The sequence below is a fragment of the Oncorhynchus clarkii genome, chromosome 19 (genome assembly GCF_045791955.1).
Source record: "Oncorhynchus clarkii lewisi isolate Uvic-CL-2024 chromosome 19, UVic_Ocla_1.0, whole genome shotgun sequence".
Lineage (NCBI taxonomy): Eukaryota > Metazoa > Chordata > Actinopteri > Salmoniformes > Salmonidae > Oncorhynchus > Oncorhynchus clarkii.
In genome coordinates, this window is record NC_092165.1 from 64,666,707 (window position 1) to 64,684,317 (window position 17,611).

A 17,611-nucleotide genomic window follows, 5' to 3' on the forward strand; every position below is an offset into this window, starting at 1 on the left:
TAACACATATGGAATCATGTAGTAACCAAAAAAGTGTTAAACATTTTTTAGATTCTTCAAAGTAGCCCCCCTTTGCCTTGATGACAGCTTTGCTTTGGGGTAGGGGTTGGCTCATGTCACTTCATGTGCCCAGCTGGGACACGTGTGTTGAGTGTTGGGAGCCTCACCTTGAGTGGTTTGTGGGAGTGTGGGTCAGTCTCCTCCTCCTCTTCTTCCTCCTCCTCCGTGGCAGCAGGTTGCTGATTGGCTGCTGTGAGCTGGTGTCGTTGGAACACCAGGGCTTCTTTAAACTCCTCCTGGGTCTTGGTCTCTAGGAGCTTCTGTCTGAACGAGATGTCTGAGAATAACGTCCCAAATGTCCTGCCCAGCTCCATCGCTGTCTTTGTACTCTTCTGTGCAAAGGAGAGGAGATAGAGAGAGCATTATGACTGGACAAACCAAAACGACAAACAAGTTGTTTAGTCTGTCTATTGATGAACAAATTAGAAGAAGAAGAAGAAGAAAAAGGGGAAGAGGAAGAGGAGTAAGTGTTGGGGAATAATCAGAATTAGTTGGTAACATAGATAAGATGTTTTATATTCATTATATGCTTGTGAGTTACTTCTCATGAGAATGTCTATTTTTGGATAATACTTTTGGCCAGTTGCAGTTATCTGTTCTCTGACATGGGGTCAGTTACTTGGGCCGCAGAGAGGGGAGGTGTCAAGCTTGTCTTCATATGTAAACATATCTTTTAAATCAATTATCTCTTGGCTCCACAATGTCTGTGTGCCAGTCACTGTGTCTCTGTGATCTTGTCAAGGAGGGGTGCATTTTATATATGCCTGTTGATATGGAGGATTGGTTTATGGTCCTGAGAGCGAGTAAAATAACATAGTTTAGGAGACAAAGCTGAACGATAAATTATGGCCAATGCTGTCTGGCTATGTGTGTCTTTGCTATAAAGGATCTCAGTTGCAATGTGTAAGGTCTCTCAGAGAATTCATTTATAAACACTGAATTGATCTGAGAGTCACAGGGTTGTGATGGAGCTCATATAATTAAAGATGGACTTTATGATAACTCTGACTTGTGTGTGGTTTGCTCTCATGATTTGGTAAATACAGGAAATTTCCACGTCAGAAGAGAAGAAGACTGCGTTCAAACAGAGAAGAAGAGACCATATCATACAGCAGGGAGGATGAGTTGGGGTGCTTTAAACTCCGTCTCCCCCTGGCTTCCCCCAACTCATCCTCCGTCTTCCCTCACCTCATCCTCCGTCTCCCCCTTGGCTTCCCCCACCTCATCCTCAGTCTCCCCCTTGGCTTCCCCCACCTCATCCTTCATTTTGGATGATGTATAACCTACTAACCTTTCTATATATATGTATATATATATATATATATATATGAGAGAGATATTAGCCAACTCAAACACAGAGGAATGCTAGTTGGCTATGGCTATCCAACAGAGAGGGATGTTAGCTAGCTGGCTATGGCAATCCAACAGAGAAGGATGCTATGTTAGCTAGTTGGCTATGGCTAGCCAACAGAGAAGGATGCTATGTTAGCTAGTTGGCTATGGCTATCCAACAGAGAGGGATGCTATGTTAGCTAGTTGGCTATGGCTATCCAACACTGGAACTCTTCCAAGTCAAGGTAAGGTTTTGGTTTTAATAAATTATTGCCTCCTGGGTAACTGCTAAACTGCTTACTGACTGTACACTGTACTGCATGATTGTAGCGGGTTTACTAACGTATTAGTTATTTTAGCTCTGTTGACTATGACGTTAGATAATATGGTGACTACGATGTAGGCTGTGTGTAGCGGTTAGCGGTTATGAGAGCAAGGTTTGGCTTGGAAAGGTGTTTTCGCCTAGTCACAGACAGCTGATGTGTTCTGCACTGTAGTCCACAAGCGGTGAGAGAGGAGGGGAGTGCGTAGATCAGAGAAGGAATTACAACAAGCAAAGTGATCATTGTGTTTGTATGTGGCTGCTATGAGAGTGAACTGTGTTTGCGTGTGATCAGGGGTGTATTCATTCAATTCAAATGTTCTACCAAATGCAAAAGGTGCTTAATTACGAGCCAACAATGCAATTAAAAAAAATATGGATGAGAATAAGACGTAACAAGTCATTAAAGAGCAGCAGTAAAATAACAATAGCGAGATTATATACAGGGGGTACCGATACAGAGTCAATGTGCGGGGGCACCGGTTAGTTGAGGTAGTATGTACATGTAGGTAGAGTTATTAAAGTGATGACGCATAGATGATAACAACAGAGACTAGCAGCAGTGTAAAAGAGGGGGGGGGAATGCAAATAGTCAGGGTAGCTATTTGATTAGGTGATCAGGAGTCCGCTTGCTGTGCGATAGCAGAGAGAACAGTCTATGACTAGTGTGGCTGGAGACTCTGACAATTTTTAGGGCCTTCCTCTGACACCGCCTATTACAGTGCCTTGCGAAAGTATTCGGCCCCCTTGAACTTTGCGACCTTTTGCCACATTTCAGGCTTCAAACATAAAGATATAAAACTGTTTTTTTTGTGAAGAATCAACAACAAGTGGGACACAATCATGAAGTGGAACGACATTTATTGGATATTTCAAACTTTTTTAACAAATCAAAAACTGAAAAATTGGGCGTGCAAAATTATTCAGCCCCCTTAAGTTAATACTTTGTAGCGCCACCTTTTGCTGCGATTACAGCTGTAAGTTGCTTGGGGTATGTCTCTATCAGTTTTGCACATCGAGAGACTGAATTTTTTTCCCAATCCTCCTTGTAAAACAGCTCGAGCTCAGTGAGGTTGGATGGAGAGCATTTGTGAACAGCAGTTTTCAGTTCTTTCCACAGATGCTCGATTGGATTCAGGTCTGGCCATTCTAACACCTGGATATGTTTATTTTTGAACCATTCCATTGTAGATTTTGCTTTATGTGTTGGATCATTGTCTTGTTGGAAGACAAATCTCCGTCCCAGTCTCAGGTCTTTTGCAGACTCCATCAGGTTTTCTTCCAGAATGGTCCTGTATTTGGCTCCATCCATCTTCCCATCAATTTTAACCATCTTCCCTGTCCCTGCTGGAGAAAAGCAGGCCCAAACCATGATGCTGCCACCACCATGTTTGACAGTGGGGATGGTGTGTTCAGCTGTGTTGCTTTTACGCCAAACATAACGTTTTGCATTGTTGCCAAAAAGTTCAATTTTGGTTTCATCTGACCAGAGCACCTTCTTCCACATGTTTGGTGTGTCTCCCAGGTGGCTTGTGGCAAACTTTAAACAACACTTTTTATGGATATCTTTAAGAAATGGCTTTCTTCTTGCCACTCTTCCATAAAGGCCAGATTTGTGCAATATACGACTGATTGTTGTCCTATGGACAGAGTCTCCCACCTCAGCTGTAGATCTCTGCAGTTCATCCAGAGTGATCATGGGCCTCTTGGCTGCATCTCTGATCAGTCTTCTCCTTGTATGAGCTGAAAGTTTAGAGGGACGGCCAGGTCTTGGTAGATTTGCAGTGGTCTGATACTCCTTCCATTTCAATATTATCGCTTGCACAGTGCTCCTTGGGATGTTTAAAGCTTGGGAAATATTTTTGTATCCAAATCCGGCTTTAAACTTCTTCACAACAGTATCTCGGACCTGCCTGGTGTGTTCCTTGTTCTTCATGATGCTCTCTGCGCTTTTAACGGACCTCTGAGACTATCACAGTGCAGGTGCATTTATACGGAGACTTGATTACACACAGGTGGATTGTATTTATCATCATTAGTCATTTAGGTCAACATTGGATCATTCAGAGATCCTCACTGAACTTCTGGAGAGAGTTTGCTGCACTGAAAGTAAAGGGGCTGAATAATTTTGCACGCCCAATTTTTCAGTTTTTGATTTGTTAAAAAAGTTTGAAATATCCAATAAATGTCGTTCCACTTCATGATTGTGTCCCACTTGTTGTTGATTCTTCACAAAAAATACAGTTTTATATCTTTATGTTTGAAGCCTGAAATGTGTCAAAAGGTCGCAAAGTTCAAGGGGGCCGAATACTTTTGCAAGGCACTGTATATAGGTCCTGGATGGCAGGAAGCTTGGCCCCAGCGATGTACCGGGCCGTTCGTATTACCCTCTGTAGTGCCGTGCGGTCAGAGACCAGCAGTTGTCATTACCAGGCAGTGATGCAACCATGCTCTCGATGTTGCAGCTGTAGAACCTTTTGAGGATTTGAGGACCCATGGCAAATCTTTTCAGTCTCCTGAGGGGGAATAGGTTATGTCGTGCCCTCTTCACGACTGTCTTGGTGTGCTTGGACCATGTTAATTTGTTGGTGATGTGGACACCAAGGAACTTGAAGCTCTCAACTAGTTCCACTGCAGCCCCATCAACGAGAATGGGGGCATGCTCGGTCCTCTTTTTCCTGTAATTCACAATCATCTCCTTAGTCTTGATTACGTTGAGGGAGAGGTTGTTGTCCTGGCACCACACGGCCAGGTGTCTGACCTCCTCCCTATATAATGGAGACCAGGTGTGTGTAATGATGGAGATCAGGTGTGTGTAATGATGGGGACCAGGTGTGTGTAATGATGATGACCAGGTGTGTGTAATGATGGGGACCAGGTGTGTGTAATGATGGGGACCAGGTGTGTGTAATGATGGGGACCAGGTGTGTGTAATGATGGGGACCAGGTGTGTGTAATGATGGGGACCAGGTGTGTGTAATGATGGGGACCAGGTGTGTGTAATGATGGAGACCAGGTGTGTGTAATGATGGGGACCAGGTGTGTGTAATGATGGGGACCAGGTGTGTGTAATGATGGGGACCAGGTGTTTGTAATGATGGAGACCAGGTCTGTGTAATGATGGGGACCAGGTGTGTGTAATGATGGGGACCAGGTGTGTGTAATGATGGAGACCAGGTGTTTGTAACGATAATGATTGTTGCCAGGGTCGGTGGTTAGGAGACGGTCGATGTCGAGAGCTGCAGAGAGGAAGTGGGAGTAGCCGTGACAAATACACACGTTGTATGTTCAGAGAGTCAAATCAGACACTGAAGTAAATTATATTCCATTTCCATCCTTTCATAATACAATCATTAGACCTCCCACAATTATTCATCATCATTACACTATTGTTCTAAATTGAATCATCCTCTTCACCCTCATCATTCAGATTGTGAAGTCACATCTATCTGGTTTCTATCGGCCATTCATCAGTTGAAATCAAATCAAATCAATCAAATCAAATTTTATTTGTCACATACACATGGTTAGCAGATGTTAATGCGAGTGTAGCGAAATGCTTGTGCTTCTAGTTCCGACAATGCAGTAATAACAAGTAATCTAACTAACAATTCCAAAACTACTGTCTTGTACACAGTGTAAGGGGATAAAGAATATGTACATAAGGATATATGAATGAGGCCGACATTCATTCAGTGAGGAAAGAGACGCATTAGCACCTTGTTATCAACGCCATTCGCCACATTTGTCTTGGCCCCTTAAGTTAGTAATAGCTGTTAGAAAACAGGTAAACAACCTCTAAATGTTTTTCCATTTGTGATTTTATAATTCTGACAACTGAGCAATGTATTTAGTCAGGGATGGAGCAGGATGTTTATTTTTTGGGGGGAATATTTTTTGGCCGATGGTAGTTGTAGAAATCTGATCATTTTGAATCCTATTTTGACAGGTTGTTAGATGAAATAACTTTCTGAATCATAGGCTTCTATCTCAGTTGTCTTACTTGGCACTGGAATAAAATGGTCTAGAGCCCTGCTGCTAATGTAAAGCAACTGTCCATACAAAATATATATACATTGTATATATTGTTGTATTTGTTATTATCGAACAAAATGGTCATGTTTATTGCAATATAACCTTATGTCCATATCTGCCAGCTCTAGCACCTCCCCCCAAAAATAATTTATCATAATTTATCGCAGATTTATCGTTATCGCAATAAATTAGTAAATTTATCGGGATATGGCTTTATATCACCCAGCTCTAGAGAAGAGAATAACTATAGGGGGGCAAAGAGCAGACACATTTGAGAAGGAAAAGGGGGTTGAGGTTAGACCATAAGACTGAAGCATAAAGGAAAAGCTGGACGGAAATTATAGGGTTTGTAAAGGATGGCAAAGTTACCATTTTGAGTGGGGCAAGGAAGAGAATGCCATAGTTACAATTTTGAGTGGGGCCAGGAAGAGAATGCCATAGTTACCATTTTGAGTGGGGCCAGGAAGAGAATGCCATAGTTACCATTTTGAGTGGGGCCAGGAAGAGAATGCCATAGTTACCATTTTGAGTGGGGCCAGGAAGATAATGCCATAGTTACCATTTTGAGTGGGGTCAGGTAGAGAATGCCATAGTTACCATTTTGAGTGGGGCCAGGATAAGGGTGACATAGTTACCATTTTGAGTGGGGCCAGGATGAGGGTGACATAGTTACCATTTTGAGTGGGGCCAGGATGAGGGTGACATAGTTACCATTTTGAGTGGGGCCAGGATTAGGATGGCATAGTTACCATTTTGAGTGGGGCCAGGATGAGGGTGACATTGTTACAATTTTGAGTGGGGCCAGCATGAGGGTGACATAGTTACCATTTTGAGTGGGGCCAGGATGAGGGTGACATAGTTACCATTTTGAGTGGGGCCAGGATGAGGGTGGCATAGTTACCATTTTGAGTGGGGTCAGGATGAGGGTGGCATAGTTACCATTTTGAGTGGGGCCAGGATGAGGATGACATAGTTACCATTTTGAGTGTGGCCAGGAAGAGAATGCCATAGTTACTATTTTGAGTGGGGCCAGGATGAGGGTGACATAGTTACCATTTTGAGTGGGACCAGGATTAGGATGGCATAGTTACCATTTTGAGTGGGGCCAGGATGAGGGTGACATAGTTACCATTTTGAGTGGGGCCAGGATGAGGGTGACATAGTTACCATTTTGAGTGGGGCCAGGATGAGGGTGGCATAGTTACCATTTTGAGTGGGGCCAGGATGAGGATGACATAACGGACTTCACAGCAGTTCTCTCCCCAGTTCTGAGGCCGCTCCAGACGAGAGATACAGACATGACGTCTCTGGAGACTCTTCACGTTGCAGCTGTGGAAACAGAGGTTATAACACATCATACCGAGGTTATAACACAAACACATTATAACACATCACACAGGTTATTACACATCATATAGGTTATAACACATCATACTGAGGTTATAACACAAACACATTATAACACATCACACAGGTTATAACACATCATACCGAGGTTATAACAAACACAACACATCACAGGTTATTACACATCATACAGGTTATTACACAAACACATTATAACACATCACACAGGTTATAACACATCATACCGAGGTTATAACACAAACACATTATAACATATCACACAGGTTATTACACATAATACAGGTTATAACACATCATCTTCAAAGCAGGCTATTTGGGTGGTCTCCGTCTCAGAAGTGCAGAGCGTTTGGCACAGCAGGTACTTCTTATTTCCCAAGAGTGATGGAATGTTATGCCCCATCATGAACTTGGTGTTTTAAAAAAGCACCTCATGGTTTGCAAGTTCAAAATGCTCACACTTCACCGGCTATTGCAGTCGGTAGGCCTCAGTGATTGGTACAGGTCCATAAGATGTGTATCTGTAGGCCTCAGTGATTGGTACAGGTCCATAAGATGTGTATTGGATGGCCCCAGTGATTGGTACAGGTCCATAAGATTTGTATCTGTAGGCCTCAGTGATTGGTACAGGTCCATAAGATGTGTATTGGATGGCCTCAGTGATTGGTACAGGTCCATAAGATGTGTATCTGTAGGCCTCAGTGATTGGTACAGGTCCATAAGATGTGTATTGGATGGCCTCAGTGATTGGTACAGGTCCATAAGATGTGTATCTGTAGGCCCCAGTGATTGGTACAGGTCCATAAGATGTGTATCGGTAGTCCTCAGTGATTGATACAGGTCCATAAGATGTGTATCGGTAGGCCCCAGTGATTGGTACAGGTCCATAAGATTTGTATCTGTAGGCCTCAGTGATTGGTACAGGTCCATAAGATGTGTATCGGTAGGCCCCAGTGATTGGTACAGGTCCATAAGATGTGTATCGGTAGGCCCCAGTGATTGGTACAGGTCCATAAGATGTGTTTCGGTAGGCCACAGCGATTGTGTCTTATAGGTCCCTGTGTCTTACAGGCCTTACAGGTCCCTGTGTCTTTTAGGTCCCTGTGTCTTATATGTCCCTGTGTTTTTTAGGTCCCTGTGTCTTACAGGTCCCTGTGTTTTATACGTCCCTGTGTCTTACAGGTCCCTGTGTCTTACAGGCCCTACAGGTCCCTGTGTCTTACAGGTGTCTGTGTCTTATAGGTCCCTGTGTCTTACAGGTCTCTGTGTCTTACAGGTCTCTGTGTCTTACAGGCCCTACAGGTCCCTGTGTCTTACAGGTCTCTGTGTCTGATAGGTCCCTGTGTTTTATACGTCCCTGTGTTTTATACGTCCCTGTGTTTTATAGGTCCCTGTGTTTTATAGGTCCCTGTGTCTTACAGGTCTCTGTGTCTTATAGGTCCTACAGGTCCCTGTGTCTTATAGGTCACAGTGTCTTTTAGATCCCTGTGTTTTACAGGTCCCTGTGTCTTACAGGCCCTACAGGTCCCTGTGTCTTACAGGTCTCTGTGTCTTACAGGTCTCTGTGTCTTACAGGCCCTACAGGTCCCTGTGTCTTACAGGTCTCTGTGTCTGATAGGTCCCTGTGTTTTATACGTCCCTGTGTTTTATACGTCCCTGTGTTTTATAGGTCCCTGTGTTTTATAGGTCCCTGTGTCTTATAGGTCACAGTGTCTTTTAGGTCCCTGTGTTTTACAGGTCCCTGTGTCTTACAGGCCCTACAGGTCTCTGTGTCTTACAGGCCCTTCAGGTCCCTGTGTCTTATAGGTCCCTGTGTCTTTTAGGTCCCTGTGTTTTACAGGTCCCTGTGTTTTATACGTCCCTGTGTCTTACAGGTCCCTGTGTCTTTCAGGTCCCTTTGTCTTTCACGTCCCTGTGTCTTATAGGCCCTACAGGTCCCTGTATCTTTTAGGTCCCTGTGTCTTACAGGTCCCTGTATCTTTTAGGTCCCTGTGTCTTTTAGGTCCCTGTGTCTTTTAGGTCCCTGTATCTTTTAGGTCCCTGTATCTTTTAGGTCCCTGTGTCTTTTAGGTCCCTGTGTCTTTTAGGTCCCTGTGTCTTACAGGTCTATTTGTCTAACAGGTCTCTACAGGTACATATGAATTACATATGAAAATCTGAAATGTCTTGAGTCAATAAGTATTCAGCCCCTTCAGTTCCAGTTTGGACACACCTACTCATTCAAGGGCTTTTCTTTATTTGTACTATTTTCTACATTGTAGAATAATATTGAAGACATCAAAACCATGAAATAACACATATGGAATCATGTAGTAACCAGAAAAGTGTCAAACAAATCAAAATATATTTTTCAAAGTAGCCACCCTTTGCCTTGATGACAGCTTTGCACACTCTTGGCATTCTCTCAACCAGCTTCACCTGGAATGCTCTTCCGGGGCCATTGAAAGAGTTCCCACATATGCTGAGCACTTGTTGGCAGATTTTATATTTTTTTTATTTAACCTTTATTTATCTAGGCAAGTCAGTTTTAAGAACAAATTCTTATTTACAATGACCTATCCCAGTCAAACCCAGACGACGCTGGGCCAATTGTGCGCCGCCCTATGGGACTTCCAATTACAGCTTGTGATACAGCCTGGAATCGAACCAGGGTATGTAGTGACGCCTCTAGCACTGAGATGCAGTGCCTTAGACTGCTGTGCCACTCGGGAGACCCACTCTGCGGTCCAACCCATCCCAAACCATCTCAATTGGGTTGAGGTCAGGTGATTGTTGAGGCCAGGTCATCTGATGCAACACTCCATCTCCCTCCTTGGTAAAATAGCCCTTACACAGACTGGAGGTGTAAGGGCCACTAAGAGCAAACCAGATGGGATGGCGTACCACTGCAGAATGCTGTGGTAGCCATGTTGGTTAAGAATGCCTTGAATTCTAAAATCACCCGCGGGACACCAGTTGGGGAACCCTGACTTACAGGATACGTAACCAGGATTGTTAGGGAACCCTGACTTACAGGATACATAACCAGGATTGTTAGGGAACAATGACTTACAGGATACTGTGGCAAACCTCTTCAAGGTTAGGAGCGTTTGTCACAAATTAAGTGGTAAACTGTCACCAAATCACCCAAGAATGAGAGTTCATTCGAACAGGACAGTACCTGTGTGTTTGTTTCTCCGTCCTGGTTCACCCAGGCCGTAGGCGAGGTCAAGGATAGCAGGGTTCGTTACACGAATCGGGTTCTCGGTAGGTCCAGGTCCAAACACCAACAGGTAAATCCAAAACAATCCAGCTCATACACGGTAAATCCAGCCAGTCTCTATTGTCTCTTTCTCTATTGTTCATAGATCCTTCCAGCACTCTCTCTCCCTCTTCCTGGTTTTTCTTGACCCTTTATCTGTGGGTCGGCTCCACCTTCTGAGGGTTCCCCTTGCTTCTGGGACTTGTAGTTCTGACAGGGGTGGCCATTTTAGTGATCGGGCAGAGCCCGTTTATTAGTTCTGCTCTCACATATCTGCCATTTATCACTCAACCCCCTTCTTTGCCACAATACATAACCAGGATTGTTAGGGAACCCTGACTTACAGGATACATAACCAGGATTGTTAGGGAACCCTGACTTACAGGATACATAACCAGGATTGTTGGGTAACCCTGACTTACAGGATACATAACCAGGATTGTTAGGGAACCCTGACTTACAGGATACATAACCAGGATTGTTAGGGAACCCTGACTTACAGGATACATAACCAGGATTGTTGGGGAACCCTGACTTACAGGATACATAACCAGGATTGTTAGTGAACACTGACTTACAGGATACATAACCAGGATTGTTGGGGAACCCTGACTTACAGGATACAGAACCAGGATTGTTAGGGAACCCTGACTTACAGGATACATAACCAGGATTGTTGGGGAACCCTGACTTACAGGATACATAACCAGGATTGTTGGTATTGGACCCCGGTGGCAGTGGCTGTTACTCCCTGGATGGTCTCTGACACCAGGTGGGCTGCAGGGGGGGACAGACAGCTGGTTAGAGGAGGGTGGTGGTGTTCACAAAGTAACCAGCTGTGAATGAAAATGACATTTTATTTTCGTGTCAAATCGCCAGTCCCTTATGGGATTAATTGAGACATGAACAAACATTACAATAATTCCCTCACTCCCTAAGATGTTCAATACATAAAATAAAGAATTAAACAAAGTTCAATAAGGGCCTTGATACAACCAGTGGACTGGACATGGTTTCCAGTGGACTGGACATGGTTTCCAGTGGACTGGACCAGGTTTCCAGTGGACTGGACTAGTTTTCCAGTGTACTGCACTAGGTTTCCAGTGGACTGGACTAGGTTTCCAGTGGACTGGACCAGGTTTCCAGTGGACTGGACTAGTTTTCCAGTGGACTGGACTAGGTTTCCAGTGGACTGGACCAGTTTTCCAGTGGACTGGACCAGTTTTCCAGTGGACTGGACTAGGTTTCCAGTGGACTGGACTAGGTTTCCAGTGGACTGGACTAGTTTTCCAGTGGACTGGACTAGTTTTCCAGTGGCAGACAATCATTTTTAGGCTCTAAAGCAATCCCTATATCCCTCCCTCCCTCTATATCACCCCCCCTCTATATCCCTCCCTCCTTCTATATCCCTGCCTCCATATCACCCCCCCTCTATATTCCTCCCTCCTTCTATATCCCTCCCTCCCTCTATATCCTCCCTCCTTCCATATACCCCCTCCCTCCCTCTATATCCCTCCCTCCCTCCCCTATATCCCTCCCTCTCTCCCCTATATCCCTCCCTCCCTCCCTCCCTCTATATCCTCCCTCCTTCCATATCCCTCCCTCCATCCCTCTATATCCCTCCTCCCTCCTTCTATATCCCTCCCTCCCTCTATATCCCTACATCCCTCTATATCCCTCCCTCCCTCTATATCCTACCACCCTCTATATCCCTCCTTCCCTCCCTCTATATCCCTCCCTCCCTCTATATCCTACCTCCCTCTATATCCCTCCTTCCCTCCCTCTATATCCCCCTCCTTCTATATCCCTCCCTCTCTCCCTCTATATCCCTCCCTCCCTCCCTCTATATCCCTCCTTACCTCCCTCTATATCCCCCTCCTTCTATATCCCTTCCTCCCTCTATATCCCTCCCTCTATATCCCCCCTTCCCTCCCTCTATACCCCCTCCCTCTATATCCCTCCTCCCTCCCTGAATATCACCCCTCCTTCTATATCCCTCCCTCCTTCTATATCCCTACCTCTATATCCCCCTCCTTCTATATCCCACTCCTTCTATATCCCTCCCTCTATATCCCTCCCTCTATATCCCTCCCTCCCTCCTTCTATATCCCTCCCTCTATATCCTCCCTCCTTGCATATCCCTCCGTCCCTCCCTCCCACTATATCCTCCCTCCTTCTATAGCCCTCCTTCCCTCTATAGCCCTCCCTCCCTCCCTCCCTCTATATCCTCCCTCCTTTCATATCCCTCCCTTCCTCCCTCTATATCCCTCCCCCTCCCTCTATATCCTACCTCCCTCTATATCCCTCCCTCCCTCTATATCCCTCCCTCCCTCCCTCTATATCCCTCCCTCCCTCCCTCTATATCCTACCTCCCTCTATATCCCTCCTTCCCTCCCTCTATATCCCTTCCTCTAAATCCCTCCCTCTATATCCCTCACACCCTCCCTCTAGATCCTACCTCCCTCTATCCCTCCGTCCCTCCCTCTATATCCCCCTCCTTCTACATCCCTCCCTCTCTCCCACTATATCCCTCCCTCTATATCATACCTCCCTCTATATCCCCCTCCTGCTATATCCCTCCCTCCCTCTATATCCCTACCTCCCTCTATATCCCTCCTTCCCTCCCTCTATATCCCCCTCCTTCTCTATCCCTCCCTCCCTCCCTCCCTCCCTCCCTCCCTCCCTCCCTCCCTCCCTCCCTCCCTCCCTCCCTCCCTCCCTCCCTCCCTCCCTCCCTCCCTCCCTCCCTCCCTCTATATCCCTCCCTCCATCCCTCCATCTATATCCCTCCCTCCCTCCCTCTATATCCTACCTCCCTCTATATCCCTCCTTCCCTCCCTCTATATCCCTTCCTCTAAATCCCTCCCTCTATATCCCTCACACCCTCCCTCTAGATCCTACCTCCCTCTATCCCTCCGTCCCTCCCTCTATATCCCCCTCCTTCTATATCCCTCCCTCTCTCCCACTATATCCCTCCCTCTATATCATACCTCCCTCTATATCCCCCTCCTGCTATATCCCTCCCTCCCTCTATATCCCTACCTCCCTCTATATCCCTCCTTCCCTCCCTCTATATCCTCCCTCCTTCCATATCCCTCCGTCCCTCCCTCCCACTATATCCTCCCTCCTTCTATAGCCCTCCTTCCCTCTATAGCCCTCCCTCCCTCCCTCCCTCTATATCCTCCCTCCTTTCATATCCCTCCCTTCCTCCCTCTATATCCCTCACCCTCCCTCTATATCCTACCTCCCTCTATATCCCTCCCTCCCTCTATATCCCTCCCTCCCTCCCTCTATATCCCTCCCTCCCTCCCTCTATATCCTACCTCCCTCTATATCCCTCCTTCCCTCCCTCTATATCCCTTCCTCTAAATCCCTCCCTCTATATCCCTCACACCCTCCCTCTAGATCCTACCTCCCTCTATCCCTCCGTCCCTCCCTCTATATCCCCCTCCTTCTATATCCCTCCCTCTCTCCCACTATATCCCTCCCTCTATATCATACCTCCCTCTATATCCCCCTCCTGCTATATCCCTCCCTCCCTCTATATCCCTACCTCCCTCTATATCCCTCCTTCCCTCCCTCTATATCCTCCCTCCTTCCATATCCCTCCGTCCCTCCCTCCCACTATATCCTCCCTCCTTCTATAGCCCTCCTTCCCTCTATAGCCCTCCCTCCCTCCCTCCCTCTATATCCTCCCTCCTTTCATATCCCTCCCTTCCTCCCTCTATATCCCTCCCCCTCCCTCTATATCCTACCTCCCTCTATATCCCTCCCTCCCTCTATATCCCTCCCTCCCTCCCTCTATATCCCTCCCTCCCTCCCTCTATATCCTACCTCCCTCTATATCCCTCCTTCCCTCCCTCTATATCCCTTCCTCTAAATCCCTCCCTCTATATCCCTCACACCCTCCCTCTAGATCCTACCTCCCTCTATCCCTCCGTCCCTCCCTCTATATCCCCCTCCTTCTATATCCCTCCCTCTCTCCCACTATATCCCTCCCTCTATATCATACCTCCCTCTATATCCCCCTCCTGCTATATCCCTCCCTCCCTCTATATCCCTACCTCCCTCTATATCCCTCCTTCCCTCCCTCTATATCCCCCTCCTTCTCTATCCCTCCCTCCCTCCCTCCCTCCCTCCCTCCCTCCCTCCCTCCCTCCCTCCCTCCCTCCCTCCCTCCCTCCCTCCCTCCCTCCCTCCCTCCCTCCCTCCCTCCCTCCCTCCCTCCCTCCCTCCCTCCCTCCCTCTATATCCCTCCTTCCCTCCCTCTATATTCCCCTCCCTCTATATCCCTCCTTCCCCCCCTCTATATCCCTCCCTCCCTCCCTCTATATCCCTCCCTCCCTCCCTCTATATCCTACCTCCCTCTATCCCTCCCTCCCTCTATATCCCTCCCTCCCTCTATATCCCTCCTTCCCTCCCTCTATATTCCCCTCCCTCTATATCCCTCCTTCCCCCCCTCTATATCCCTCCCTCCCTCCCTCTATCTCCTTTCCACCTTCTATATCCCTCCCTCCCTCTATATCATCCCTCCCTCTATATCATCCCTCCCTCTATATCATCCCTTCCTCCCTCAATCTCCTCCCTCCTTCTATATCCCTCCCTCCCTCTATTTTCATCCCTCCCTCTATATCCTAGCTCCCTCTATATCCTACCTCCCTCTATATCCCTCCTTCCCTCCCTCTATATCCCCCTCCTTCTATATCCCTCCCTCTATATCCCTCCCTCTTTCTATATCCCACCCTCCTTCTATATCCCTCCCTCTATATTCCTCCCTCCTTCTATATCCCTTCCTCTATATCACCCCCCTATATCCCTCCCTCTATATCCCCCTCCTTCTATATACATCCCTCCTTCTATATCCCTCCATCCCTCCCTCTATATCCCTCCCTCCCTCCCTCTAAATCCTCCCTCCTTCCATATCCCTCCCTACCTCCCTCCCTCTATATCCTCCCTCCTTCCATATCCCTCCCTCCCTCCCTCTATATCCTTCCCCCTCCCTCTATATCCTCCCTCCTTCTATATCCCTCCCTCCTTCCATATCCCTCCCTCCCTCTATATCCTCCCTCCTTCCATATCCCTCCCTCCCTCCCTCTATATCCTTCCACCTCCCTCTATATCCCTCCCTCCCTCTATATCCCTCCCTCCCTCCCTCCCTCCCTCCCTCCCTCCCTCCCTCCCTCCCTCCCTCCCTCCCTCCCTCCCTCCCTCCCTCCCTCCCTCCCTCCCTCCCTCCCTCCCTCTATATCCCTCCCTCCATCCCTCCATCTATATCCCTCCCTCCCTCCCTCTATATCCTACCTCCCTCCCTCTATACCCTCCTTCCTTCCCTCTATATCCCCCTCCTTCTATATCCCTCCCTGCCTCTATATATCCCAACCTCCCTCTATATCCTCCCTCCCTCCCTCTATATCCCTCCCTCCTTCCATATCCCTCCCTCCCTCTATATCCCACCCCCTTCCTCTATATCCTCCCTCCTTCTATATCCTACCTCCCTCTATATCCCTCCTTCCCTCCCTCTATATCCCCCTCGTTCTATATCCCTCCCTCCCTCTATCTCCTCCCTCCTTCTATATCCCTCCCTCCCTCTAGATCCCTCCCTCCCTCTATTTTCATCCCTCCCTCTATATCCTACCTCCCTCTATATCCCTCCCTCCCTCCCTCTATATCCCCCCTCCTTCTATATCCCTCCCACTATATCCCTTCCTCCCTCTATATCCCTCCTTCCCTCCCTCTATATCCCCCCCTCCTTCTATATCCCTCCCTCCCTCTAGATCCCTCCCTCCCTCTATTTTCATCCCTCCCTCTATATCCTACCTCCCTCTATATCCGTCCCTCCCTCCCTCTATGTCCCTCCTCCTTCTATATTCCTCCCACTATATCCCTCCCTCCCTCTATATCCCTCCTTCCCTCCCTCTATATCCCCCCTCCTTCTATATCCCTCCCACTATATCCCTCCCCCCTCTATATCCCTCCCCTCCCTCCATATCCTCCCTTCTGCTATATCCCTCCCTCCCTCTATATCCCCGCTCCTTCTATATCCCTCCCACTATATCCCTCCCCCCTCTATATCCCTCCCCTCCCTCTATATCCTCCCTCCTGCTATATCCCTCCCTCCCTCTATATCCTCCCCCCTTCTATATCCCTCCCTCCCTCTATATCCCTCCCTCTATATCCTCCCTCCTTTTATATCCCACCCTCCTTCTATATCCTCCCTCCCTCTATATCCCTCCCTCTATATCCCTCCCTCCCTCTATATCCTCCCTCCTCTATATCCCTCCCTCCCTCTATATCCCTCCCTCTATATCCCTCCCTCTATATCCCTCCCTCCTTCTATATCCCACCCTCCTTCTATATCCTCCCTCTATATTCCTCCCTCCTTCTATATACCTCCCTCTATATCACCCCCCTCTATAACCCTCCCTCTATATCCCTCTCTTTATATCCCTCCCTACCTCCCTCTATATCCTCCCTCCTTCCATATCCCTCCCTCCCTCCCTCTATATCCTCCCTTGTTACGTATCCCTCCTTCCCTCCCTCTATAGCCCTCCCCCTCCCTCTATATCCTCCCTCCTTCTCTATCCCTCCCCCCTCTATATCCCTCCCTCCTTCCCTCTATATGCTACCTCCCTCTATATCCTACCTCCCTCTATATCCTTCCCCCCCTCCCTCTATATCCCTCCCTCCCTCCATCTATATCCCTCCCTCCCTCCCTCCCTCTATATCCCTCCTTCCCTCCCTCTATATCCCCCTCCTTCTATATCCCTCCATCCCTCCCTCTATATCATCCCTCCCTCTATATCCCTCCCTCTATATCATCCCTCCCTTTATATCATCCCTCCCTCTATAATATATCCCTCCCTCCCTCTATATCATCCCTCCCTCCCTCTATATCATCAATCCCTCCCTCTATATCATCCCTCCCTCTATATCCCTCACTCCTTCTATATCCCTCCCTCCCTCCCTCTATATCCTCCCTCCTTCTATATCATCCCTCCCACTATATCCCTCCCTCCCTCCCTCTATATCATCCCTCCCTCTATATCCCTCACTCCTTCTATATCCCTCCCTCCCTCTATATCCCTCCCTCCTTCTATATCCCTCCCTCCCTCTATCCCTCCCTCCTTCTATATCCCTCCCTAACCCTGCCTCCTATATCCCTCCCTCCCTCTATATCCCTCCCTCCGTCTATATCCCTCCCTCCCTCCATATCCCTCCCTCTATATCCCTCCCCCCTCCTATATCCCTCCCTACCT

The 17,611-nt window shown here is 47.5% G+C and overlaps 1 protein-coding gene across 1 annotated transcript in view; it reads right to left on the reverse strand.

The window, feature by feature from the left end:
* LOC139374409 (solute carrier family 4 member 11) overlaps positions 1–17,611 on the reverse strand; it is a 70,955-nt gene that overhangs the window by 46,625 nt on the left and 6,719 nt on the right. Inside the window, exons 2-4 of the mRNA XM_071115462.1 lie at positions 11,051–11,132; positions 6,955–7,078; positions 168–392 (exon numbers count right to left, since the gene is read on the reverse strand). Coding sequence (XP_070971563.1) covers positions 168–392; positions 6,955–7,078; positions 11,051–11,132 — 431 coding nt within the window. The remainder of the gene's footprint in view (positions 1–167; positions 393–6,954; positions 7,079–11,050; positions 11,133–17,611) is intronic.